The sequence below is a fragment of the Syzygium oleosum genome, unplaced genomic scaffold, assembly GCF_021117445.2.
Source record: "Syzygium oleosum isolate NSW1041296 unplaced genomic scaffold, Sole_v2.1 Sole_v2.20, whole genome shotgun sequence".
In the NCBI taxonomy this organism is placed as follows: domain Eukaryota; kingdom Viridiplantae; phylum Streptophyta; class Magnoliopsida; order Myrtales; family Myrtaceae; genus Syzygium; species Syzygium oleosum.
Window position 1 is genome coordinate 7,234,403 of NW_026607504.1, and position 24,790 is coordinate 7,259,192.

A 24,790-nucleotide genomic window follows, 5' to 3' on the forward strand; every position below is an offset into this window, starting at 1 on the left:
TATTTTGAATTTATAAATCACTTTTTGTACTTATGTTTGACGTGCTTAGGAGGTATAACATTATAGCGTTGTAGTCAACGAAAATATTAAGCTAAATACGAAATGCCACTATCTCAATGCCCATCAAATTTTTTCACATGCAATTATCATAATGATTATAAGGATTAATATCACCAAAAACCTCAAAGTGGTACATTTGTGCCATATTTATCACAAACTCATTTTTGTGCAAAAGAAAATCCAAACCGGTACACCCGTGTCACATTTACCCTTCATTAGAATCCAAGTCCGCTCGAGAAAACTTTTGTCACGAGGAACATCCCAACAAAGTATCCAAAAGTTGTTGACAGATGAATGTTTCCTCAAAACAGTTTATGCAATTGCAATGACATAGAGGAGGCATGGAACGGGTAAATCATGGCAACATACTCCAAATAAGTTAAAATAGTATATAACCAGAATCCCAAGCAAAGCATTTATCATATACCTTATCTTCTCTGCACTACAACTATGTTTCAGCCAGTCCTCATCATGATGCGAACCACCCCAATTTCGGTCGTTTTGGTAATCTCGCCGACCTTGTGCGCTTAAGTTGCTTCAGTCGCTTCCTCGAAAGGTCTCTGCCACTGGTGGCCTCGTCCATAAGGACCTGCAGCAGTATTAAGAGTTTGTGAGATTATATAGCGATTCTTCGTCATGCTACACACTGAAGAACGTCACACAAAGTCCTTTTTGTTCCTTCAATTCTCTTCTCTCTTTTTTTTTTACTTTTTGGTTTTTTGGTAGAGGTAGATATCTGACAGTGCAGAGCCAGGAATCTGAACCTAACTCACTTCACATGAAGCTGCAGGATAGTTTACCAGAAGAAAATGTTCATCAAGGCATGTTTACACACTACTGTGAATGCACATTGGAAAGAAAGTCAAATCAAAAGAAAGAAAAGCAGGGAAAAAGATGTCTCGACGTTTATAAAAAATACTGAGCACATTGTTGACTGCGATTTCTTAAAATTAAAATTTAGTATAAACTCATGCACGTATCACCCTGTCCAAACCACATGGGTCAAGCTCTTGAGAAAGTACCGAGGAGCTGTCACATTAATGCAACTCTCAACTTATGTATCCATCCCTCTTCATCTGAAGTAGGAATGGGGATCTAACAAATTTCTTGCCACTCCTAAACAGAACAAGGAAGTGCAACCATTTCAAACATCGTGTACATTAGCTCTTTAGGATAACAAAAAGAGAGGGACACTGTTAATAATCAGTAGAATGCTCAACACTGCTTAGTAATTTTAGAGTGAGATGGGATTCTCCAATAAGTTTATTCCATTAATAGAAGAGCACTAAACAAACCAAGTCTTTTCTCTGTTAATATGAGGATATCTTCCACAGGCACAACTAAGCCCAGTTTCAAGTTCCACCATCCCCCGATGCTATATATCACCCCGGAAGAAGGAAACTATAGAACACAACAATCAATTTCAAGCCATTCAAACCATGTCTTCTCTCTTGTGATGAGCGTTGGGGGGGTTGGGGAAGGCTCAATTGGATAATACTTTGTATCATGTTCGTTCATTTTTGTAGTTAATGACATTCTTTTCATCGAGAAAATCCATGTTACCTGATATAAAAGTCAGTTAACTTCCTTATTGAAGTAAACGTGCTAATTAGCCTTTGTATGAAGGTGGTTTTTGATGGTTTGACGAGAGTGGAAATGTTTGGTTTAACTTAGTGAAACTATTTGTATTCTGTACTTTGGCCTCCTCTCATAGCTAAAACTGGTGTTTTCTAGTCCTCCATTAAGACAGGTGCAATAGAACCACATTAATCTTGCGTTTCTTTGGATTTTGCATTCTTGTTTGCATCACATTGATTTAGTACAAGAACACATTCATCTTTTATTATGCTGTCCCCGACACTAAATATAGATCAAGGCCAGGCCAAAAACTATTCCAAGCACAAGATCACATTCATGTTTTCTTTACACTGTCCCCAACAGTTAATATAATAAAACTCATGCCAACCAAAACTATTCCAGGTACTGCATATATTGTGTAATTAGACCCCAGAGCAAAACTTGACTTCTTCGCCAGAAAAGCTAATCAAATGGAAGAATCGTTGAAAAGGCCAAGATAGTAACTAAGAAATTTCTCAAATTCACCATTTTAAGGTGTAGTTATAGGTCTGACCAAAAGACAAAGGTGTAGTTATAGGAACGAGGAAGACAAAGCTTGAAGCTACAGATTATCATGACATAACAAATAGGTTGGGGAATACGAAGCATGTTGGTGCCTCAGATTTAATATTTTTTGTGCCCTTCCTCAAGGAACTTTTCGGACAAGCACTTTCTCAGCTCATTCCACCAAGGAAGATGAAAAAATCTAAACGAACTAATTGAACAGGTTGGTCCATTCACTTTCTTGTCCACAACATATTGCACTGTCCAGAATTTAAGCAGATCTAAAGAAAGTAAACACACAGGCTTCAACTCATCTGAAGCTCACCCGAACTTGAACAAGAAGGTAGCAACTTCAAACGAGGCAAACCAAGGAAGATGAAAGAAATCTAAATGTACTAATTGAAAGCGAATGAACAGGGTAAACAACAAATCCAACAGACATCTACCCAGCAAGATAGACATTAAACTGGTAAAGAACTTATATCCACCCCAAGAACATCTCAAACCCTTTAAACCTTGAAAACAAAAATTTTACTTGCGCCCAGCTGATCTACCGATAGATAACCCAAAAAGAGCACAGGGTTAAGAAACAGAGCGGCAAGAGATAAGAAGTACCGAATACTCAGGACAGTTGCTGACATCCATGTACCCAGCATCAACAAAAACCTTCTCTCTCTTAGCCAATTCAATGTCCTCGTCGACCATCATCTTCACCAAGTTCTCGAACCCAACGCTGGGCTTCCAACCCAACACCTTCTCGGCCTTTCTTGCATCTCCCTTGAACGTGTCGACCTCCCTTGGCCCGAAATACCTATCATCGATCACCACATGGTTCCAACATTTCAGCCCCACATACCCAAACGCCACGTTCAAGAAGTCCCACACCGTGTGCGACTGCCCCGTCGCCACCACGTAGTCGTCCGGCTTTTCTTGCTGCAGCATCTTCCACATCGCCTCCACGTAGTCCCCAGCGAACCCCCAGTCCAGGGAGGCCTCCAGCTTCCTCAGGAACAGCGTGCTCTGCAGCCCCATCTTGATCCGCCCCACAGCCCTCGTGATCTTCCGGCTCAGGAAGTTCTCGCCCCGCCTCGGGGACTCGTGGTTGAACAGGATCCCGTTGCACACGAACAGCCCGTAGGCCTCACGGTAGTGCATGGCGTACCAGTGCGCGGCGCACTTGGACACGGCGTAGGGGGCCCGCGGGTAGAACGGGGTTGTCTCAGACAGCGGCAGCGGGATCCATCCGTATTCCCCCCGAGTCCCGGATTCAAAAGACCGCGGCGGCGGAATCGATCCGAACATCTCCGAAGACCCAGCCTGGCAGTAACGGATGTGGCTGCGGCCGGTAGCGGAGACGTGAGAGCGCACGGCCTCGAGGAGTTGGAGGGCGGCCGTGGCGACCACATCGGCGGTGTAACCAGGCATCTCGAAGGAGACCGCCACTTCGTACTGGTCGGCGAGGCTGTAGACCTCGTCGGGGCAGATCGTGTCGATCCAGCGGCGGAGAGAGGAGCCGTCGGTGAGATCGGCGTCGTGAAGCTTCATCCGGGCCTTGTGGGCGTTGTGGGGGTCGATATAGATGTGGTCGACTCGTCGGGTGTTAGGGTTGGAGGAGCGACGGATCAGGCCGTGGACCTCGTACCCTTTGTCGAGCAAGAACTCGGCGAGGTACGATCCGTCCTGGCCGGTAATGCCGGCGATCAGGGCCACCTTGCGGTGGCGCTGCGGCGGCGGCGGCGGCGGGGCTTCGACGTTGGCTCCGGATCCGGATTTGGGCGTGTCGTTCTGGGTCGCCATCGTCGCGTAGGATGGCGAAACGGGTCCGCTCGCCAGATGTTCGTGGGAATGCCTGAGAGAGAAGGATGGCTCATGGCGGATTCGAAGGAAGTGGGACTCTAGGGTTTTGAGGAGATGCAGAGGGAGATGTGTGGGAGGAGGTTTCGGGAGATTTTTATGAGGTGGAAGAGGAACAGATACGCGCTTTTTTAACTGACTAATGAGATCATGGGGCTTTTCTTAAGACCCGAGAATGTCTTGATCGTCGATTCTGAAGATCCATGTGCCAAAGTATCCGATGCTGGAGTTTCTAAACGCCTCTTTGGGCATCAATCTTCCCTTGGTAAAGCCTGACTCCGGATGGCTGGCCCCAGAGCTTTTAAAAATCCCGATGAGAGCCCAACGAGTGAGAGCGATATGTTCAGCATAGGCGCTCTTATATTCTATTGTGTCACTCAGGGAAGTCATCTATTTGGTGACTTTCCAGAATGTGACGTGAATATAAAGAAGTTTAGAGTGAACAATTTCCCGGCGACGTTCAGTAGAGAAGCTTCTCATCTTATGTATGGATTACTAAACCGGGTTCCCACGGTGAGGTGAGAGATCTCTCATTGAGCTAACGCTCTTATAGAGATTGCGACAATTTATTTGAGCATGTTGAGCTAATGCTGCTAGTTCTTTTCATTGCTGGTAGGCCAACGGCAGCGGTCGCGCTTGTACATCCATTCTTTTGGAGTCCAGAGAATAGGATGACCTTTTTTTGTGACATGTCCGATAAAGCACAATGGTGTATTGTGGCTGATCCCACTTCCACTCTTCCTTTTGAGTTGGATAACAAAGGTGGCTTGATCTTTGGTAGGAGTTGGAGAAGCTGCTTAGATCCTGTACTTAAGACTGACCTGTTAAATGTGTATTTTAATTACTCTAGAGTCACAGATCTATTACGAATGTTGAGGAACAAGTGGGTTCACAGGTCTGAACATTTACCGCCATTCAAGTACTCTTTATGGAGCTATTGACGCTTTGTGAATTAGTTTGCTTTTGATCTCTTTACCATTTAAGTTAATGATGGCTCTTGCTGGCGCTTTTCAATCCATTTCCCGATGGTCAAGAGAAATACTTCTCAAAAAAATTTCCGCATCTCTTGTTGGAGACGCACAAAGTGGCATTGAAGTTCTGCAAGAGTGATCCAACCTTTAGAAAGTACTTTGAAATAGGCGAGTATTGATCCTTTGGCAACAAGAAGACCCAGTTTTCTTAATACTCACGTGGGACCAATATTCATGTGAAGGTAAGGGCTTCCCTCAGCAAAAGCGAAGGGCCGTATTGGGAAATTTTTTTTTTTGGTCGAAGTATAGGGAATTTGAAGTACATATCATTTTACTGCCCTATTTGGTCTTTATGAGAGGCTCGATTCCATTTAGGAAATTGAAATGGTCAAACTAGGAAACTCCAGCTGCAGCCTGCAAAGCAAACTTGCCAAAAGCACAAGGCCAACAACTTTTGCTTGCCTTTGTTCTACGTTACGGAGTCATATGAGTCAGGACACAAATCAAACATCATAAAACAGTCGGCCCCAATTAACGCGGATCACCATAGGTGGCAATTAATCTGCCTCAATCTTCTAAAATTAGGATTTCAGCTAAAGGGTTCCTCTCATTTTCATCAGAATCTTAGGCACCAGCTGTATCAAAAACGGATGTGTTGCCCTCAAATGCAAATCCGTCCAAAACAAGTTATTGGGTTGGAGGTTTATTTCCATACTCATAGAAGCCATCGACTAGTTTCCTAGGGTAGACCACCACATCGAGCATACATAACCCTCCATCTGTTTATGTTAGTGCTTCATTTCTCTCATCCTCCTCCGGTGATGTTCTGCCGGTGATTCCCGTCGTTCCATGGGGACTCAGGGCGGCGACGGTGATGTAAGTCCGCTGCTGATTTACTTAGTCCTAGTGTTGAGTGATTCGGTCAAGATCGTCATATCTATAGGACGAACTGTTGCTCGCTTTCGTGATTAATGGTGAATATGTTATGTGGTTTGATCGAGGACAGGACGACGGACGATCGGCGAAGCAGAAGGAAATCGATGATTGGCTTCCGATCACGTCTTCCAGGAATGCGAAATGGCGGTACTCAGACCTTTCACAACGTCGCTGCCATGGTTGGAGCTGGTGTTCTGAGTCTCCCTTACGCAATGTCAGAGCTTAAATGATAACGAACTCTAAAATCGAACCTAATATTTCGAATCAAAACTATACAAAGCTGAATCGAGTCATACAAAAAGATTAGATGCTCAAATCAAGATAGAGTCTTTTAACTCAGAAGAACATCAAAATCTTTCCTTAAACCGGGTATAAAGTAGTTCCATAACTTAGCACAATATCTTTTTGACTCCTGTTAGACTCAGGGGTCCTGGTGTGGTAATATTGGTACTGTCATGGGTCATCACACTGTACACCCTGAGCAAATGGTGGAGATGCACGAGATGGTCCCTGGGAAGCGTTCGGCGAGAAACTCGGCCTCTAGCTGCTTGTTGAGGTCGGTGTCGACATCGTGTACATGGTCACGGGAGGGAAATCGCTGCACAAGATTTACAACTTGGCCCAACCGAATGGCAAATCTCTCAAGACTACGTATTTCATCATGATATTAGCTTCAGCTCATTTTGTTCTCGCCCAAAATTTGACTCGATATCCATGGTTTCTTTGGCAGCAGCCGTCATGTCCTTAAGGTGTCAACTTCTTTTGTTCGTTCCCCCCTTCATACAACCACTACTGGCTCCAAGAAGTGCAAAGCCGTAGAAATTGATCTTCAAAGTTGGAAGAACATTACTTAGTCTTAAGGTCTATCGCAAGGGAAAGGGAACTTCAAATTATTTATAAGCTTTTAGTGTATGCACGTCAGCTGGATGTTGTCCTTGCAGCTACTCGACCACCGCGTGGACGGCCTCCGTCCACCCACAAGGCTGTCGAAAAGAACATCGACCACAGCTCTCGAGCCTCCACCACCTCCTGAAAGGTATTCAACTTCCTCAGTGCCCAAGGCGACGTTGCGTTCGTATACGTGGGCCACAATGTGGTGTTGGAGATCCAAGCCACCATCCCTTCGACCCCGGAGAAGCCATCCAAGGGCCCAATGTGGAGAGGGGTGGTGGTCGCCTACATCGTCGTGGCGCTGCGTTACTTTCCTGTTGCACTACTCGGGTACTTGGTGTTCAGGAATAAGGTCGAGGACAATACTCTCATTTCGCTCGAGAAGCCTAAAGTGGTTGATCATCCTGGCCAATGCATCGGTCGTCATCCACGTCATTGTTAGCTACCAGGTATAATCTCTTGCACAAACTATGTTCGTCTAATTGCGTCGTGCAAAGAGTTTGAAAGAGTCGCAATTGCTTTAGACAGTATGTTATGATCGACTTGCTCTTCTCTGATATGCAAATGCTCTGGTCTAATTCTTCGACACTACTACATATACGTCCTCATTCAGCGATGATGTGAAATTTGAGACTCAAGACATCCTTCTCACTGAAAATGACTGAAAGAGTGGTGAAGCACATGCCCAAAAAGAAGAAGAAAAAACAAAGAAAGAAAGAAAGAAATCTTCTTTTGGACAATGGAATAGCCGATCGAACTAAATGAGTTATTCAGCTTCACTGTGCAATGTTTTAATCACGTGGAATGCAGCTCTATGCAATGTTTTGAAAATAATGATCGAGACGAAGTCTTGATCTCGTCCGGCCTCCCAATTCCCCGGATCTCCCACCCGTCCGCATTGCGATGATGCCCGAAAACAGGGGATTGTTGAGCGTCTTTGAGTAAGCGCGTACGGCGAGGGAGGATTTAACACTGAATCGACATTCGAATAGAACAACTCATTTGAAATAGAGTCAATCTGGACTCGGGTACGGAGGTTGAGCCCCCTTGATGATTCATGCTATAACTAAGGACCGTGTAATTTTGGGGTGGGGGGAGTATGGTTGTGATTTTGATCGCATTGCATGATTTGACCTCGTTTTGTTAGTAGCGATTTTTAGGCGGTTTTACCGATGAGATAGACTTAGGAAGTTAAGAAATAGATTTCGTACGGGAAAACAACTCAGACGGTCCCGAACATGTTGTACAAATGCCAGTTTTGTCTTAAACTTTTCAATTTTGCCAATTTAGTCCTAAGCCCTTTCGCGAAATTTCAATGCAGTCCTTCTTGCCAATTCTCGCCGGAAATCAATGACATGGCTGTCCTGTCATCGCCGGCCATCGAAATTGACAAAATTAAAAAGTTTATAACAGAATTAACATTCATGCATCGCCGGCCATCGAAATTGGCAAAATTAAAAAGTTTATAACAGAATTAACATCCATGCAATAGGTACGGGACCGATTGGATAATTTCCACGATTTCGTACAATGGGCGCAACCGGGTACAACATTCCAATTGGTTGTACGCGCACGCCTTCCCTTTGTCTGCAATTGGTTGTGCATCACATGTACTCAATCCATGTAGGTGTAATTAAGTCAGATCGACTTAATGCGACGGATTATAATCACTAATCAATCTTGTGCAATTACTCCACAACTTACAAAATAGAGTTTTATTTGTCGAATCCTTGGCAAATCCAATGGAATGACAAACGGAGAAGGATAACGTATCTCTCGCTCCAATCAATTGGTCAGTTGACATTGCTAGCCTGAAAAGATAATTGAAATCTTACGAACATTAGAGTGGTTAAACGCTTTACTCTTGAATGCAACAAATTCTCTTGTCGAAACAAAAGGATGGGTTCTCCCGTCAAATGTAATCTTGGCGGCACGCATGTCGCCTTATAGGGTAGAGTCTTATCCGATCAATACACACGAAAAGAACGATTTTTGAAATTAGTTGAGCCAATTCATTCGAAAATGTTCAAATATTCCATTTTCTTCACTTTAGAAAAAGATAATTGGAATCTTGTGGAATCCATTATTCCAGTTAACAAAAGGAAGATTCATAGTTCGGGGTAATCAAATGCCCATTCTTAGTTCATTATTTGTTGCTCAAGTATTGGTTGGCCCAAAAAAAAAAAATGGTCGCGCTGGAATTAAAAAGAAAAAAAAATTATAATTTTGTCAATTTCATTTCGCAGTTTTTAATGCCTCTTTTTAACTTGGAAAAGCAATTTCTTTTTGGGAAGGTCCTCGATCATGCCCATTCCCATGTTGCTATTATTATTATTATTATTATTTGACCAACCCACAGTTTTGGTATGATAAGATTGAATTATCATTGCACATGATCACCAAATAAATCATCATATCAATCCACGTGATTCATTCAACCACAGGACTTTCTCTATTTCTTTCTTCAATTGCAAGCAATGAGAATTTTCATTTTTTCTATATTTAAAGACGTAAAATTGCTTACTCGATTCCATAACGTAGTTACGTCGCTCAAGTGTTGCGTGGAAGTATGTAAAGTTATCTCATTTTTTTTCTAATCCAAAAAATTACCACAAATTGACAATAAATGTCCTAAATCTCAGAATATCTCAGAATTCGGAATTAAAAATAAATATATTTTACACGACTTTAAGTGTAGGTTCCCAGGGAAATTAATTTAAAATAAGGAGTTATGATTAGCAAAGTTTGATTATGGATGCAAAATGAATGTAGGACGAATTTGACATATTGGCCTTTTCCATTCGGCTTTGTCCTCTTTGTTTTGGACACGTTGGCCTGTCGATTTACATGACATCCTGAAGATGAAATTATCATATTTTAGAACGTATGTCTTCACATTAAATGACTTACGGCTTAATTCATTAATGGAGATCCAACATGAAAGATTACACCTCTTGAACGATTGCTTTTGGGGTTTATCTCACACGGATGGGTTCGGGTCGTTTACATGTCCTATATCTTCTCCGAGTTTTATCACGGACTTTTGACTTTTAAATGAAAATTTAATTGGATTTATCGGCAATTACTATCTGGAGTGTGCCCTAGCTATACGAGTACAATCATAAGTTCGATGCACGGCTTTAGTCTTTAGAGTTGGATTTTCTTCTTGTCCGAATTTGCTGTACTTTGATAGAGAAGGCATTTTGAAGACCGTAGCAAAGCATAAGGACTTCCCCAACACTGGAATAGTAAGTTTTCCTGTTTGGGTAATTTTAACTAGCATAGTAATTTTCGCTTCATATATTCAGAACTCCACTTGGATATTCAGAACAAGTTCAAACTTCGAAGAAAATAGGAGTTGAAGCCAAGGAAGAGCTTCTTAGCAGTCTGTTATCTTAGGTCAGAAACATCAGCCGCCTTGGAACCAGGGACTCTTCCAACGATCAATGTAAGCTTTCAAAACTGTTTGAAGAATGTTTTGTTCTAGAAACCTCAAAGAATGTTTTTGTCTCTGTCTCGGGATGGGGGAAGTACCGTTTACTTTCTTTTCATGTCACCTATGATGGATATATGTTACATCGTTCGACGAATAATAGTTATTAGTGGTGGCTTTGAAGGCGAATTCTTGTCTGCTACGATGTACATGTTCCGTATGATAAGATCTAAAATTGCGATAACCAACTAAAAGCTTACCGTTTTCTTGGTCGAAAAAAGCTTCCTGTTAAACGGGGCGGATTTTTTATCGGAGAATCGGTAAAATTAACATGTCTGATCTTCCAAAATCTCTTATCAGGAAGTATGTATAGGTAACGGTTTACTTGTACAAGTCCATTTTTGTTTCTCTCTTAATTTGACATGGGATAAGTGCAAAAATCGGACTTGAGGTCTGGTCGTTGGTCAATTGATGACTTTTAAGGACTTTGGTTTTATGGGGTGGAATTCAAGCGTCAAAGCTCCCACATCTTTCGAGTGGGAATATTCGGTCATCTTCCAAGTGTTAATTCTGACTTCTGACTCCTGAATTCTACCAACGGCGTGCTCTAGGCCTGATTGTGATTTAGTTTAAAACCTTAAAAGCACAATTATCCAAAAAAAAATCCTGTGATTGCTATGCACATATTACCAGTTGACCAAAATGGGCGACTGAACTGCATATTTAGAAGTCGCAAAAGGAGGCCAATCCACTGTTGCTTCCCCAATGACATATGAGCAAAATACAGTTCATTCCAGTCAACAACACAACAGAGCCTGTGTTCTTCTGTAAAAGGGAGAAAAGCCCGCTCTCAACAGATATCCAAACAACCTTCTTCGCTTCGACTATTGTTCAAATGCTCGACGTCAAATAAATTAACATCGAATAAGTAGAATAATGGCAGAACACCAAAAAGAGATTCCTGCGGGTGCTGAAGAATTTCCTGGCAGTTTGACAACCAGCAATGCAGTTTCGGCATTTCAGTAAAGTTCTTTTGCTAGCGCGCAGGGGACAAGTTCCATTCAGGACAGATCCAACTCGTCCGCAATGCAATGTATTCCACAGCAAAGCAATCTAAGAAGGCTTCAAGCGGGTTGACAACTTCACCTTTTGACAAGTCTCAACACGTCACCCACGAGATGTAAAGAACCAGACACAAGGACCTAAAATATTATCCCAAAGAAACAACTGTAAGTTAAATGATACAATCATCCAGTAGTAAAGGAACACAAAAAGGTCAAGTTGAAACGTAGCGATCATTTCTAGGAAATTTGACCCCATTTGATTTTATTAAGCTTGACAAGCGATGCATCCTTCTGCAAGTTGAAAGTTTATGTCATGAATGTTTTATCAAGCCAACAGTCCATGCACCGGTCGAAAGCATTTCAAGCAAGTCAACCATAAGTAAAGATTCTCATCCTAGAAGATTACTATTTCACTCTGGCTCCTTGTTCAAAAAATAAGGGAAAAGTCTGAAATAAACTAATGTGATATTCTATGGTAAATGGGTGAATTGATTAACATGTGACAAGTTTTCATGAGCTGGAAGAGTATCATAAAGAAAACTAGAAAAGATACAAGTCCTCTTTTGCCTTTCGCAAGTATTGAGAAGGCCCACGTAAGAGTGGCAGAAAAGGATGCATGTAAAAAGAAAAGGTAAGAGAAGTACCCTTTTGCTAGAATTGCAAAATACAAATTTGTAGTTTCGATTCCTAGATTTGACATTCACCAAGCTTGTGTTAGTAAATTTATTGATACGAGATTCTTTCAAACATAATCATCTTAAGCATTGATGTCTGATTGCTAGTAAAGAAATATTAATAATGTATTTCTCACTAGATTCGTGCCTAGGCCTCTGCAGCATTTCTGTTGTCAGGTCCCCCACTCTACTAATCAGTTGGCTATCCTCAGTTATGTACCAACTATGCAGTCAATTACCAAAAATTGCGCTTAACATCACCCAAAAACCAACATGAACGAATTAGTTAAGAATTAACATTACATTCTAGCCTAAGTTACACTTAGTTTTTTTCCAAATACAAGATGCTATAATCAAGTGAAAAAATAATATGAAAAACTGGAATGAGCAGGCCATTTCTTTCCAGAAGAGGTAATATAGATCCTGTACGTTCACAAATGGAACAGAGTTGATTCCTGACATCTGAAGCAGGTAAATGCTCTTCAATAAAGTACCCTTACCTGAAACCGCACTGAGCGATTCTGTTGTGCATTGTCCCTCAGCCACTTAATAGCTAATGGAAGAGAAGAAAACACAGCACTATTCTCACAACTTTTAATGCAAGCTTCTGTATCATCCCTAACTTCATCACCAGCGACATCTATGTTCTTGGCCTCGCCTTCTATACATCACATGTATGAAGAATATATGTGAGTGGAAGACATTGAGTAACAGAGACAGATCTAAGGCACATAAAATACTACCTTTTTCACCTTGGATAAGGTTCTCCCAAACTCTTTGCAGAGCAAGCTGCCATGACAAATCAACTTGAGAATTGCTAGGAGGTAGAGCATGTGACCCAACCTTGTAATATACAGATATGTTCGGTACAAAAAGCGCCTTCTTGAAATGCACTCCTGGACATTATAATACTTATGCGTGTCATTATACATTTGTCCAAAAGACATCCTCACATTAACATACTGCCCAGCAATTCCATGCATCTGACAAATATGCGGAACTAGAGATCTCTGTGGAAATGATAACTGGCATATGCTGGAGAACAAAATGTCCTTAAAACGGGATCAGAAAAAAAGCTGGTCAAAGAGGTTGCTTTTGGTCAAGTAGTTTGACTGCTTTGTTAGTTTGTTGGTAATGCAGTTCAGCCTATGTAAAGATCATAATTACATTTTAGTTTCAAAACATGACTCTACTCTTTGATTTACAGAGTCAGCAAAATTTTCTAGGTGCATCTTAGCTGGTCATGCAAGGATGTTATTGAACAAGCACTTCTCCAAAAATTTAAGCTGTCCGAAAACATGTCCAGAATGCATATGAGCATGTATCTTTAACACTCACTTGCATGTAAGCCAGATCTTACGCGTGACATATAGGATGTGAACGAAACAACAGCAAACAACAACACAACAACAGACGACAGTAGAAGATTCCATTGCATACTAGCAATGGCCATTGGCCACTTTCACATATACCTAGAGACTTACTAGCTAAGCTTGTATGACCATCGAAAAGTTCTACTTTCTCAATATCAGTGGGTAAGTATGGCGAAGCTATACAGAAATCAGTCTAGATCCATGTAAAGAGATGTTTGAATCTGTAGCTGAAAACAAAAATGTCAAACATTTACCCTGGCTTCATTTTTACAACTGTTGATTGAAAGCAATGTACTGGTTTCACCTTGTAAATAGTGAATATGAAGACAAATGAAAGAATGTATTTTCATATCACGACTTGGGGAAAGGACTAGTTGATGATGCAATATATATTGAACTTTTACCATGACTAGCGCATGTATTCATCAGGCGAGGAAGGAGCAACTTAGGATCTCGCACGGACATGCAGTTGAAGAGAAGTATCTGCATTGGTCAGATAAATTAGCTCAGATTCACTAGAAAGGCACAATGGATTAGTCATAGGAGCAAAACCATTCCCACATATTTTACTTCTCTACATCCCAAGGAAATCCGTGACCAATTGTGAAAAGGACACAAAAATAGAGAAACAAAATAATAGCCATCAACTTCTGCAGCTGAATTGCTAAGGTAAATTCTTGCACAAAGCTAAGAACGTTGCCAATAATTCCAACCGACTGTCTTGTACAAGTGGAATTGGATCTGCCAACTCCTAGCTTAAGATAGTTGGAACCTATGCCAACTCTTTCCATTAAGCTGGTCCTTTTAACCACATGACAAGGTACCATGAAATACTGCCAGCCCATTGTCAATGCATAAAAGTCCATTCTTTCATACAAAGAAATTACGGTTGTATTCTGATCAACAAAGATAATATCACATGAATCTCATGATGTTTTAGATTAGAATGATGTCAATTACTGTTGGTAATATTTCATAGATTATGCACGTTCTCATTTGCTCGAACATATATCAACCCAGACTGACCATCAAAACAGAGCACAAGCATACAAAAGTATCCCGTACTTTTTTTCAAATCCTACCCGTCTTTTCGCTGCATCAATACTAACAATAAATATAAAACAAAGTCAATGAGCTCTACCTGTGTGGAGATTTTTCCGGAACTTTTGCCATAGTTATTGCCTAACATTGGATTTGCAGATTTAGAGTCGCCCCCTTGCTGGTTACACCAGTTCTGAGGTTGATTTTCTTCTTTAACAGCAAGAGAAAACCACTTAGCGCATACTTCCATGCTTTCAGGACTATGAGCACCATCCAAATAAAACACCAGTTCTCCTGAACTGTCAGAGTTTAATAGCCGATCCGGGACAATCTGAGCTCGCCCTTGCAAACTGGCTGATGTCAGCCCTTTAATGAACTGCTCGGGCAAATTGCTCTAGCACCCAAAAATACATTAAAGGAGGAAAGATAATCAAATACCGGCAGAAATGAACTCAGGATTATGCTTACCATCTGTTGCAGACAGATTATGTCCTGATGACCTGTCCTCTGAAGCCAAGTAGAGCATAGAGCAACAGCAAGACCAGCATTGAGAAATTGATGCTCACCCACTAGCCCAAGTTTCAGACCATTAAGTAGGTTGGCATCTAGTGGCGGTGCAACTTGAAGATTCAACTATAAGCAGAATTATTATGTTGTCAATCAACTATATGTTCACATGTGGAATTATGCAATTGAAATACAATCAATCCTTAGCTCACTAATAAGTGAGGAAAATCCAATCAAGAAAACATATAGTATTCAAGTTATTTCAGAAGAAAAACTAGACAAAGCTTGAGAAATAGACACCCGCGAGTTTTACAATTCATTTCCTGCTACAGAACTCCGTATGTTCAATAGGAAAGAAGTTTCATATTGAAAAGATTATGACCTGCACAAAGTCAATCCTTTTATTTAAGAAGTAATCTACTTCATGCATCTTACAATTCTTGGTAACTGACCAGCGAAGCAAGAACATCTTACATCCAAATGAGAAGCTTTCTCTTCAAGCACCTGCATAGCTTCATCAGGTTGAGGCACAGTAAATGCTGGCACTCCTCGCTGGGCCACATGAAATTAGACTATATAAGCCAAATGGATCCCTAAGAAGAACAATATGCTGATAGGGTGCTAATTATATGTTTCAGCAATATACAAATGCTGAAAAACACCTTGAAGATACCAGCCTTTTCCCCAGCAATTTCTCCCAGGGTATTTCCTGTGCAACATAAAGAGATAACAATGATAAGTATTCAAAGTGGAACCAGCATCACTATTATAATTTTAGACTGAAACCATGTGATCTCAAGCCAGGACTATTCCATAAGCTATATTACAACACAATATGCAATATCCATAGACAACATGATTAGATGCCTTGGATGAAAATTCATATGCGAGACATGGTACAGATTGGTCAAGATCCTTGTCAACCTTCAGAAACTACAATCTAAACTTGTCAAAAATGTGTGAAACTTCATAATGAGGTTCATGGTTTGACACATCAAAGAATTTCTTAAACTCATCAACTATAAGGAAAAAGTTAGACACATGAACAGGTTACCAAGTCACACAAAAATGTCCCATCAAGCAGCAGTAGTTTACAGATAAAAAGTCTGAAAGTTGACATTCAACAGGAAACTTGAGGGAGCCCTTCAATAACGTGTGCATTGTGGACAGCAGGCTTCTTGCTTATTGAACTCATAATATCGCTCGAGTGACCTGCAGGTCTACTCCAAGCTAGTATAGAATGCATTTTGGCACCCAGACCACTAACCAGCAAAATTTGGGCCAGTAAGGAACCATTCATTCCCTATGAAACACTGTTTGGGTTTACACTACTCAAGATACTCAAGCACAATTCATGGCAGATACTTTATATATTAATGAATTTAATACAAATAAATGAGGAAATTGAAGTCTAACCAAGAATCTCCATGTGGTCAAACCCCAGAGAAGATATACCGCAGACTATCGGTGCCTCAACCTGCAGAGTTGATGCATGTATAATCACTTTAGGGGCAGCTTACTAATTTAAGTCGTAGTTGTCACTTTTGTATAAGCCATTAGAAAGGTGGAGTGCATCTCAAAACTACTCCTTGTACAACAATTGAGCACATACCACGTTTGTTGCATCAAATTTTCCTCCTAAACCGACCTCTAAGATGGCAACGTCCACCTGTAAAGCGAATACATAATTGAAAAGGGAATCATCTACTAATATTCAAAAGAGACAAAGAAACTCCTAGTAAGAATCCAAGTGTTATATCGAACTAACTTGCTCTGCTGCAAATATCTTAAAGGCGAGTAAGGCAAGGAAACGAAAATAAGTAGGCATTGGTACATCCTCACTAGCTTTTTCCTGCATACAGAAAGACAGTCATCCAAATCAGAGCTAGAGAAAAATAACTGAAAAAACAATGGCCTGGTTGCAGCAGTCTCAATAGGACACCACCGCAGCAGACAGACACTTAATGACGTGACAATGGCGTGCGTGAATACCTTTAGTCTATCATAGCACCACCAGAAGTATGCCAAAAATTTCTCTTCGCAAATGTCCTCACTGAAGCCAAAACCATGAGAAGGAAAATTACTGAATTTGTCATGCAACACACACCCAAAAGGCATAGTAGAAAATCATCCATCCGTCTATTCGGATGCTCTTTAAACCAACCCAACCAAGGAAAGCAAAAGGATGTTTTGGAAAGTCCAACCAAAAAAGTGAAACTCACCCATCCAAACGAAATCTTTCGCACACATCGATGAGGTGAGGTGATGTGAAAAGTCCAGTTCGGAACCCACAATTACGGAGTATTGATTCTGTAAAAGTGCATGTGGATCCCTTTTCAGGTCCAACAGCAAAAAGTAATCAGCACGAAGAAATTTCACTGAATTTAGATACTACCACGCTGTAAGACTCAAAAGTCCTAGTATGATACAGCTACATTATGACTTACTAATTAAATTATGACTTAATATTGGCCAAGAGCAAGCTTATGCAAAGTATAAAGACATCCCACACAAATGGTTCTACGAAACCTGCATAAATTAAACATACACTCCATCCAATAAAATTACAATGAACTCCTAAAAATTAAAATGCCAGAGAATAATGAGTAGACAGTTTGAAATAACACCTGCTCACAAACTAGTATCAACTTACAATTTCCATGGAAAAAGACAAACTAAAAAGTCGCAGAAAAATAATACTTCCCAAAAGTCATTTATTCAGATTTTAGGAGTAGTCTATGTTGACTTTCTACACTGTTCAAAAAGAAACTGTGAGCAGAAAATGAATAAAGCCCTGCTGAAGCTCTCTGATTAAATGGTGAAACAAGTGAGAACCCAAACATCACTGCAGCAGTCTGCTTTAAGTTAGCAAGCTGAAACCCAATACCGATGCCCCGAAAGAGCATTAGGTAGCTTAGGGAAGTAGAATTAGGTACCAATGCCCCTCATAAGCTGACAGCAGCAATTCAGAATGAGCCTCCCTTATACATAAAAATACTGAATCTAGCCAAGCAAATTGGAATACAAAGAGAGACGCCAACAGTCGATCATTGAATTGATCTTATTAACGCCTGCAGACACTTAGCCGTTTCGAGCATTGCACCCAGAAAGCAGAGCATCTTCGAACATAAATACATCCAGACGCATAAAAATGAGATGAACTTCATCTGGTGAATCAAGCAAAAATGCCTAGTACCTTGCCCTTGGTGCCAGCCACATGGATGACCTTCATCTGCGGGATTTGCTGATCCAAATCCAACATCTAAAATCGGAAAACCACGAACAAAGACACAAAATAAAAGGAGAGAAAAAACAAATGAAATAGTCCTCGCTCGCTTATCTAACCAAACAGAGAGAATCAACCACAAGAGCTCCACCAAAAAATAAAAGGTCACCTTCAGATAATCGAAAAGCAAATCGAACCGGTCGCCCTTGTTGCTCTTGTCGGCGCGGCTGCGCTTGGTGATCAGAGAAGACAGGGCCTCCATCGCCTCCTCGTACGGGGAAGCCGCGGGCCCCGCCGAACCGCCCTCACCTGCGGATGCACAGAATCGTCAAGCGAGCACCAACCGAGAGCAACCCGAATTCGCAAATCCAGCAAAATGACCCGTCGCCGCCGGACGGGGAAGTACCTTCCGCCATACTTTCCACCTCCTCCTCCGCGCCCCGCTCTTCGGGACCTGAAACACAGTCAACAGCGACGGAGTGAAGCTTCCGTTCACGGCGATGACCTTCGAGGCATGCACAACGCACACATGCAGATTGGAGAGATACACGTCGCGAGGAATGCCCGAAGCTCGCGCACGCGCGCAGAGAGAGAGGGAATCGGAGGCGAGGCGGAGGCGAGCGGTGGCGAGCGGCGGAGGGATTCGGGTGAGGCGGAGGAGGGAACGAGCTCGAACGGGTGGCGATGGCGAAGGAGTGGGTGGGAGGGTGGTGGATGAACGACGACGATAGAAGGAGGGCTGATAGCGACCGGAGACCGAGGAATCAAAGTGCAGCAGTTTATGCATTGTAATTTTTATTTTTATTTTTATTTGGTTCTTTGTCTTATGGTTGGTGGTGCGTGAACTCGAGGCAATTAAATTAATTTTCAAATAATGTGTCCCAAAAATATTCTCCTAGAAAAATGAAATAAAAAGTTTACACAGATACTTTATTTATTTACTATCATTATCTAACCCTGCAATAGAAATTGGAGACTTACCGACTACCATAAAAACATGTAGTAGCTCTAGAAAACTTATCAAGTGATTTGAGCTCAGATGTGCCAATACATCTTCATGTATTCTCGCTTTTTAGTGAGGTCAAATTTCAACGTACCGAACATCGTATTTCACACGAGTAGCGTGTGCTCACGAGGCTAGTGTTATCCTCCGATGGAGAAATCCTTACTTGCTAAAATAATAGGAAATGGCCATTCTTAAACAGGGAAATTCCATTTTTATAATTCGTCGAGTTTTTTTTATCACTTAGCAAATGGAATTTTAGAAGCTAATACCATAAATCAATAAAGAAACTAAAAAGAACCTAGTCAATTAGAAAAGATACTAACATAAAGCAGCAATGATGATTACTAATGCATTTATTAAGTTGTTCGCTTCCATTAGGATGATAAAGCTTGCAATTTCGCAATATTATCCTGAATATTGAGTTCAGTATTTCTTAATCTTAAGAATAGTAAGTTTTGCTAATTAGTTAATTTTAACTAGCATGGTAACTCTCGTGTTCATATATTGTCAGGGAGCACAAGTTGTTAATGCGTATTAGTAAATCACCACTTGGTCATAACAAAATTGACCTTTAAATTTAGAAGGCCGTGATATAAATATAAATAAAAGTTGGCTAGCGATTTACATGTGTATTAATAGCTAAGGAAAAATGCATTAGCGTGTCTAAAATTTGTAAATAAAATGCATTCGAATTTTAATATTTTCAAATAGAAGAATCAATGTCCCAGTAACATGTCCAAAACGTGTAATCGGGTACACATGTTAACTTCCCATCATTTCGAGCTTTGAAAAAAATTTAAATGTGATTGTTTTGATGTTCTTTAGGAACAGCCGGTGCCTAATGTGGTGCCACAGTAAGGGAGTAACTTTACTCCTAGAATTATCACCCCTAACAACATTGAGAAATTACCAATTGTCGCTAATTAAAATTAATAGAATGAATGGAAGCACTCAATTACACTTTTGTATAAGCTTAAGGACTTAAATCATATGCTTATTTAATATTTTGGAACTTTCGATCCACATATTTCATGTTGTAAAAAGAGAAGCATCAGCAACTTTTCAATAAAACCAACGAATTCCATGTAGAGAAGTAAATTTTGTGTGAAAATATTGTCCAGAATAACAAACTCTCAATTCTCGATGATAATTTTGTAATTAAACTAGTCACAGAGTTTGAATATTGAAATTACAACCGATAGGTAAATGATCCATATATTAATGTATATAAAGATCGGCGACTCGTGTTAGACTAATGAACGCATTTAATATTCGTGTCAATATGTGTTAACATAACTATCGTGATATTGATTCTCTACCTTAAATAATTCACTTTCGACGTATAAAATTAAGGGCCTAATTCTAAAAAAAACCCCAAACTTTACACTTTGTCCCAATTATACCCTGAACTTTTTTTGTCTCCGGGAAAATCTCAACTTTTCTCGAGTCCCAAATCTACCTCTATGTTATAACTCCATCCACATTCGCGAAGAAAAAAAAAAAAACAAACCGGTGGGCTGCGCGCCTAAGCCTTCGCCGTGGGCCGCCGCCACGCCCGCCGCCACGCCCGCCGGAAGGAGCGGTGGCCCTCGCTCGGGCCTTCCGAAGGCCGGCGACCCGCCGGCCCCAGGCGAGGGCCGCCGCTCCTTCCCCGGCTGGCTGTGAGCGGCTACGGCGCGAAGGCTTGGCCACGCCTGCACCGATGGCCTGCTTTTTTTTTTTTTTTTCCGACGTTAATTGACGGAGTTATAAACAGTAGGGTAGATTTGGGACTGAGAAAAGTTTGAGGTTTTTCTTGAGACAAAAAAAAGTTCAGGGTATAATTGGGACAAAGTATAAAGTTTGTGGTTTTTTTTGGAATTAGGCCTAAAATTAAGCGTATCATTCGTGTTATATTTGGATTTTTTATTTGTAATGCCCGTTTTGCCTTGTATCGTACAAATAATTTGTGCAAATAGGTGGAGCCATGCTTTATCAGAGCAGAATAAAGTTTTTCAGTGGGAACTAGAAAATTAAATAACGACTTTTTTCTTGACCGGAAAAATAAACTGATGGATCTAACTCCAATCTCTCCGCGCGTATCTGATCGTGTGCCGTCTGAGCCAAAGCTGATACACCACCATGTGGAACGCATCCAACGGCTGAGGCGACTGGTTCCACGCGAAGTGCCTGCTCGCGGCCACGCACGATCCCCTCATCCGCTCCACGCGCTCCCTCGTCATCCCCCTTAGCGCGCGCTTCACCCCCGCCGCTCCGCCGCCGCTCCCGACGAACACCGCCATCTCCTGCCACCTCAGCACGTCGATCAGCGGTAGGTCCTGGATCGGGCGGTCCGTGACCACCACCGGCACGCACCCGAACCGCATCGCGTCCCCGATCCCCGACACGTCGCCTCCGTAGTCAAACAAGCAGAACTCGCTCGTCGCGAGCCGGCGCTCGAAGGTCTCCCGATCCGACGGCTCGGACTCGATCAGGAAGTTCCGATCTCCGGCTAACCGGCCGGCCAGGCCGGGGTCCTTGATCGCGCCGAGCCTCGCGTGCGCCAGGTGCTCGGCCGGCCCGTCCGACGGCGGCGCGCGAGGCTCACCCTCGCCGACCCGAGCAGCGCCCGCCGGAGGCAGGGCCACGTCCTTGTGGGGGACGAACCTGCCGCCCGACGCCGGGAAGCACGACAACTGGACGGAGTTCTTCTTCAGCTCGAGGAGGTTCCGGTCCGACCCGAACCCGATCCCGTCGCAGGAGGCGTAGAAGTGGTCGGCCCCGAGCGTACGGTTCCAGTAGGGGAGGTCCGCGCGGAGGTCCCGGACGACGCGCGCGACGGAGCGCTCGGAGAGGCCGCCGTCGAAGGGGACGAAGAAGAGGTGGGCCTCGCTAGGGTTCTCGGTGACGAAGCGGCTGCCGAGGAGGGAAGCGAGGAAGAGCGATTCGGCTTCGGATTTGAACTCGAAGGTCCTGCGGGCGTCGTAGACGAAGATCCTGAAGTTCCCCAGCATGTCGTCGTAGTCGGCGGCGAAGATGGCGGGCGATCGATACGGCGGCGGAGGAGGAGGAGGAGGAGTGGAGTGTACGGACGGTGGAGCGAGGAGAGAGAATAGGAGGAGGAGGAGGAAAGGGAGGTCGGCGACGAACATTTTCGCCGGAGGCAGAGGAGAGAGGAGGAGCGATTTGCGTTGTGATCGAAGCAGGACTTTTGATGGGGGAAGAATCGGGGGAGGTCCGTGGCGTTTTGTGAGGTCGGACAAAACAAGTCATCGCCGGCGGCGAGCGTTGACTTAGAAGAGGAAGTTTGGGGTTTGGATCCGAATCGGGTCGTCCGGACTCCGGATCGATGTTTCGGAGAATTGAACATCACTGCCGTCTGATCTTTTGGTCCTTTCCTAACCTTTTAATAAAAGAAATATACAAAATATTCCAAACCATTCTTTGGAGCTAAAAATTCAATTTTTCTTATAAATAAAGTGAATATCATAGCCAACATGCATGTGATCCTACTAGTAAAGGGATTGGTTAGGTAAGGTCCGGAGTTCAATCAACCTGAGCAATAAGCAATGAATGCATTTGTACATAAAAAAGAGGTATGAAACAAAAAAAATAAGTGAATATAAGAGATATTACAATATAAATGGATTTATTGACGGAAACCCACTCGAACACAATGATGAATTAAGACTCTATAGAGTCCGGCTCAATGAACTAGCTTATTAAGATTATAGTATAAAGGAATTTATCGACAGAAATCCACTCGAACACAACAAAATTAAGACTTTTTTTTTGCTAGAAAACAAAATTAAGACTTTATTGAGCACTACTCGATGAACCGGCTTATTAGTAGTACTAAGAAAATTGTTCAAGAATAGATGATGAAACTTTTTGGTAATACCGAGTTTACTTAATAAATGATTATAAAATTCAAATGACAATTTAACACTTCGTAGTATTTATCATTCAGAGAAGGAGTGGAAGAAAAGGTTTTGTTGGAGGATAGAGATATCACTGCTCGTGACTAAATATTCGATCCAATCTCTATGTATATTTTCTTATATGTTCACTAGAAGTCATAAAATTTATCACCAAAGTGTAATTGAGTCCTAAAACTTGCAAAATGTGCAATCGAGTCCCAAAACTTGTCAAATTGATTCCTAAAGTTAACACCATCCAATTTGATTAATGAAAAATACTGACGTAATTTTTTTTTCATTTTTTCTATCTTACGTGGCAATGACGTGACCTTTTTCAATCATTATTTTAATATTAATTTTATTTAAATTAAATTTGAAAAGTAAGCTAAAATTTAAAAAATTTAAAAAAAGGGAGGTGGAGGATAGGCGGGGAGGACCCTCCCTGCTGCCGCCACCTCACCATCGCCACGAGGGGTTGATGAGGGTGGAGGGACGGCAGGCGAGGGCCTGCGAGCCCTCCCCCAGATCGGGCGAGGGTCGCCGACCCTTGCCCAGACTTGGCCGAGGATCGCCAGTGACAAGCCACATGGTATTTTTTTTTGCCACATCGTCCACATTTAACCAACAAAGCTTTACCTAATTAATTTGTCATTCACAAATTTTTGTCTCTTTTATTTTAAATTTGAAGATAAAACATCTTGACTTTTTAAAAAAAAAATTATGTTATTTAGGATAAAGCTCATCAAAGTAATATTATCCATACGATTCAGGAAAAATTTATTTTGATTTGAAATTCGAAAAGATACATACCGAAAAACTATCTTCCAATAAAATTTTCAGCTATATTATTTTGAGCATAACTCGTGATAGTAAGATTATCCACTTGTAAATTAAAAATAAAGGAGAAATATATCTAATTACATGAAAAATGTCGAAGAGATGCGCGTAATTTTTCCGTTATCATTGCGAAAAAGATAAATAAATGGAGTGAAAAAAAAGGAGGCTTTTTCTTTTTTCGACCCCAAAAAAAAAAGGAGGCCTACGTCAGTCTCCGAAAAGAAAAAGTGTGACATTAACATCGTCAGTCTCCGAAAAGAAAAACTAATCCTAATCATATGAAGAAACGCCCACGAAGGCCTACCACCTACCTACCCATAATATTAATAATAAAAAAAAGGGAAAGAAATCAGAAACCAGAGACTCCTCTTTGACCGTCGGATCAGACGACCATCTCTACGTGGCAATGCATCCGCTGCCCCGCCAAGATAAGCTGGCTTGACACGTGTATGGACGCGATCCCCCGCCCAAATTCTTTCCATTTGCCCTTCTTTTTCTTTTTTTCTTCCAACAACTCGACATATCCGGAAATACTTACGCTAATTGACAAAATGTAAGTTCATACAACCAATTACGGACAATGTCGAAATTGCCGTGCCGCAGCCTATGAAATACATTGTTTTTTTTTTTTAAAAAGGCGCAATGAAATCATGTATTTTCGCGATGATAATAAGAATTTGACATGAGAACACAAATAGCCGAAATAAAAAAAAAAGAGAGAAAAAAATACGATGGGATTGCACGGGATATACACTGCAAGAAAATCTGGAAAAATAATTAATGCGATTAAGGCGTAAATTGATAATAAATGAATAAATAAATCCCCAAAACGACAGCGACTCGGAGAAGCCAGCAGGCTCATAAGCGACAGAAAGCCATCGAAACGACGAAGCGCAT

At 41.7% G+C, this 24,790-nt stretch overlaps 3 protein-coding genes and 1 pseudogene across 3 annotated transcripts; 1 reads left to right on the top strand and 3 right to left on the bottom strand.

Moving 5' to 3' along the window:
• Positions 1-402: 402 nt before the first annotated feature.
• On the bottom strand, positions 403-4,104 carry LOC130140647 (GDP-mannose 4,6 dehydratase 1-like). The gene is made up of 2 exons (XM_056320573.1): positions 2,797-4,104; positions 403-649 (listed from the first exon to the last, which is right to left on the bottom strand). The coding sequence occupies exons 1-2, from the start codon at positions 3,976-3,978 to the stop codon at positions 530-532; spliced, it is 1,302 nt and encodes a 433-aa protein (XP_056176548.1). The 5' UTR covers positions 3,979-4,104; the 3' UTR covers positions 403-529.
• A 213-nt stretch (positions 4,105-4,317) lies between these two features.
• Positions 4,318-9,181, top strand: LOC115670372 (lysine histidine transporter 2-like; annotated as a pseudogene).
• A 1,778-nt stretch (positions 9,182-10,959) lies between these two features.
• LOC130140646 (folylpolyglutamate synthase-like) lies at positions 10,960-18,757 on the bottom strand. The gene is made up of 16 exons (XM_056320572.1): positions 18,558-18,757; positions 18,321-18,460; positions 18,122-18,187; positions 17,148-17,257; positions 16,918-16,978; positions 16,694-16,777; positions 16,538-16,594; positions 16,342-16,402; positions 15,588-15,634; positions 15,400-15,477; positions 14,887-15,051; positions 14,519-14,812; positions 13,782-13,860; positions 12,748-12,900; positions 12,505-12,665; positions 10,960-11,468 (listed from the first exon to the last, which is right to left on the bottom strand). The coding sequence occupies exons 1-16, from the start codon at positions 18,565-18,567 to the stop codon at positions 11,409-11,411; spliced, it is 1,626 nt and encodes a 541-aa protein (XP_056176547.1). The 5' UTR covers positions 18,568-18,757; the 3' UTR covers positions 10,960-11,408.
• Positions 18,758-21,214: 2,457 nt separating this feature from the next.
• LOC115670371 (probable glycosyltransferase At5g20260) lies at positions 21,215-22,288 on the bottom strand. Its single transcript, XM_030591621.2, has one exon. It carries the CDS (start codon positions 22,286-22,288, stop codon positions 21,215-21,217), a length of 1,074 nt encoding a protein of 357 aa, XP_030447481.2.
• Between the last annotated feature and the right edge of the window lie 2,502 nt (positions 22,289-24,790).

Coding starts and splice junctions, on each gene's coding strand:
- LOC130140647 (XM_056320573.1), bottom strand. CDS start 3,978: ATGGCGACCCAGAACGACACGCCCAAATCCGGATCCGGAGCCAACGTC. Junction 650..2,796: donor GCAACTGTCCTGAGTATTCG/GTACTTCTTATC, acceptor ATACTGCTGCAG/GTCCTTATGGACGAGGCCAC.
- LOC130140646 (XM_056320572.1), bottom strand. Junction 16,778..16,917: donor GGTGCTATGATAGACTAAAG/GTATTCACGCAC, acceptor TTCTGTATGCAG/GAAAAAGCTAGTGAGGATGT. Junction 16,403..16,537: donor AATTTGATGCAACAAACGTG/GTATGTGCTCAA, acceptor TCAACTCTGCAG/GTTGAGGCACCGATAGTCTG.
- LOC115670371 (XM_030591621.2), bottom strand. CDS start 22,288: ATGTTCGTCGCCGACCTCCCTTTCCTCCTCCTCCTCCTATTCTCTCTC.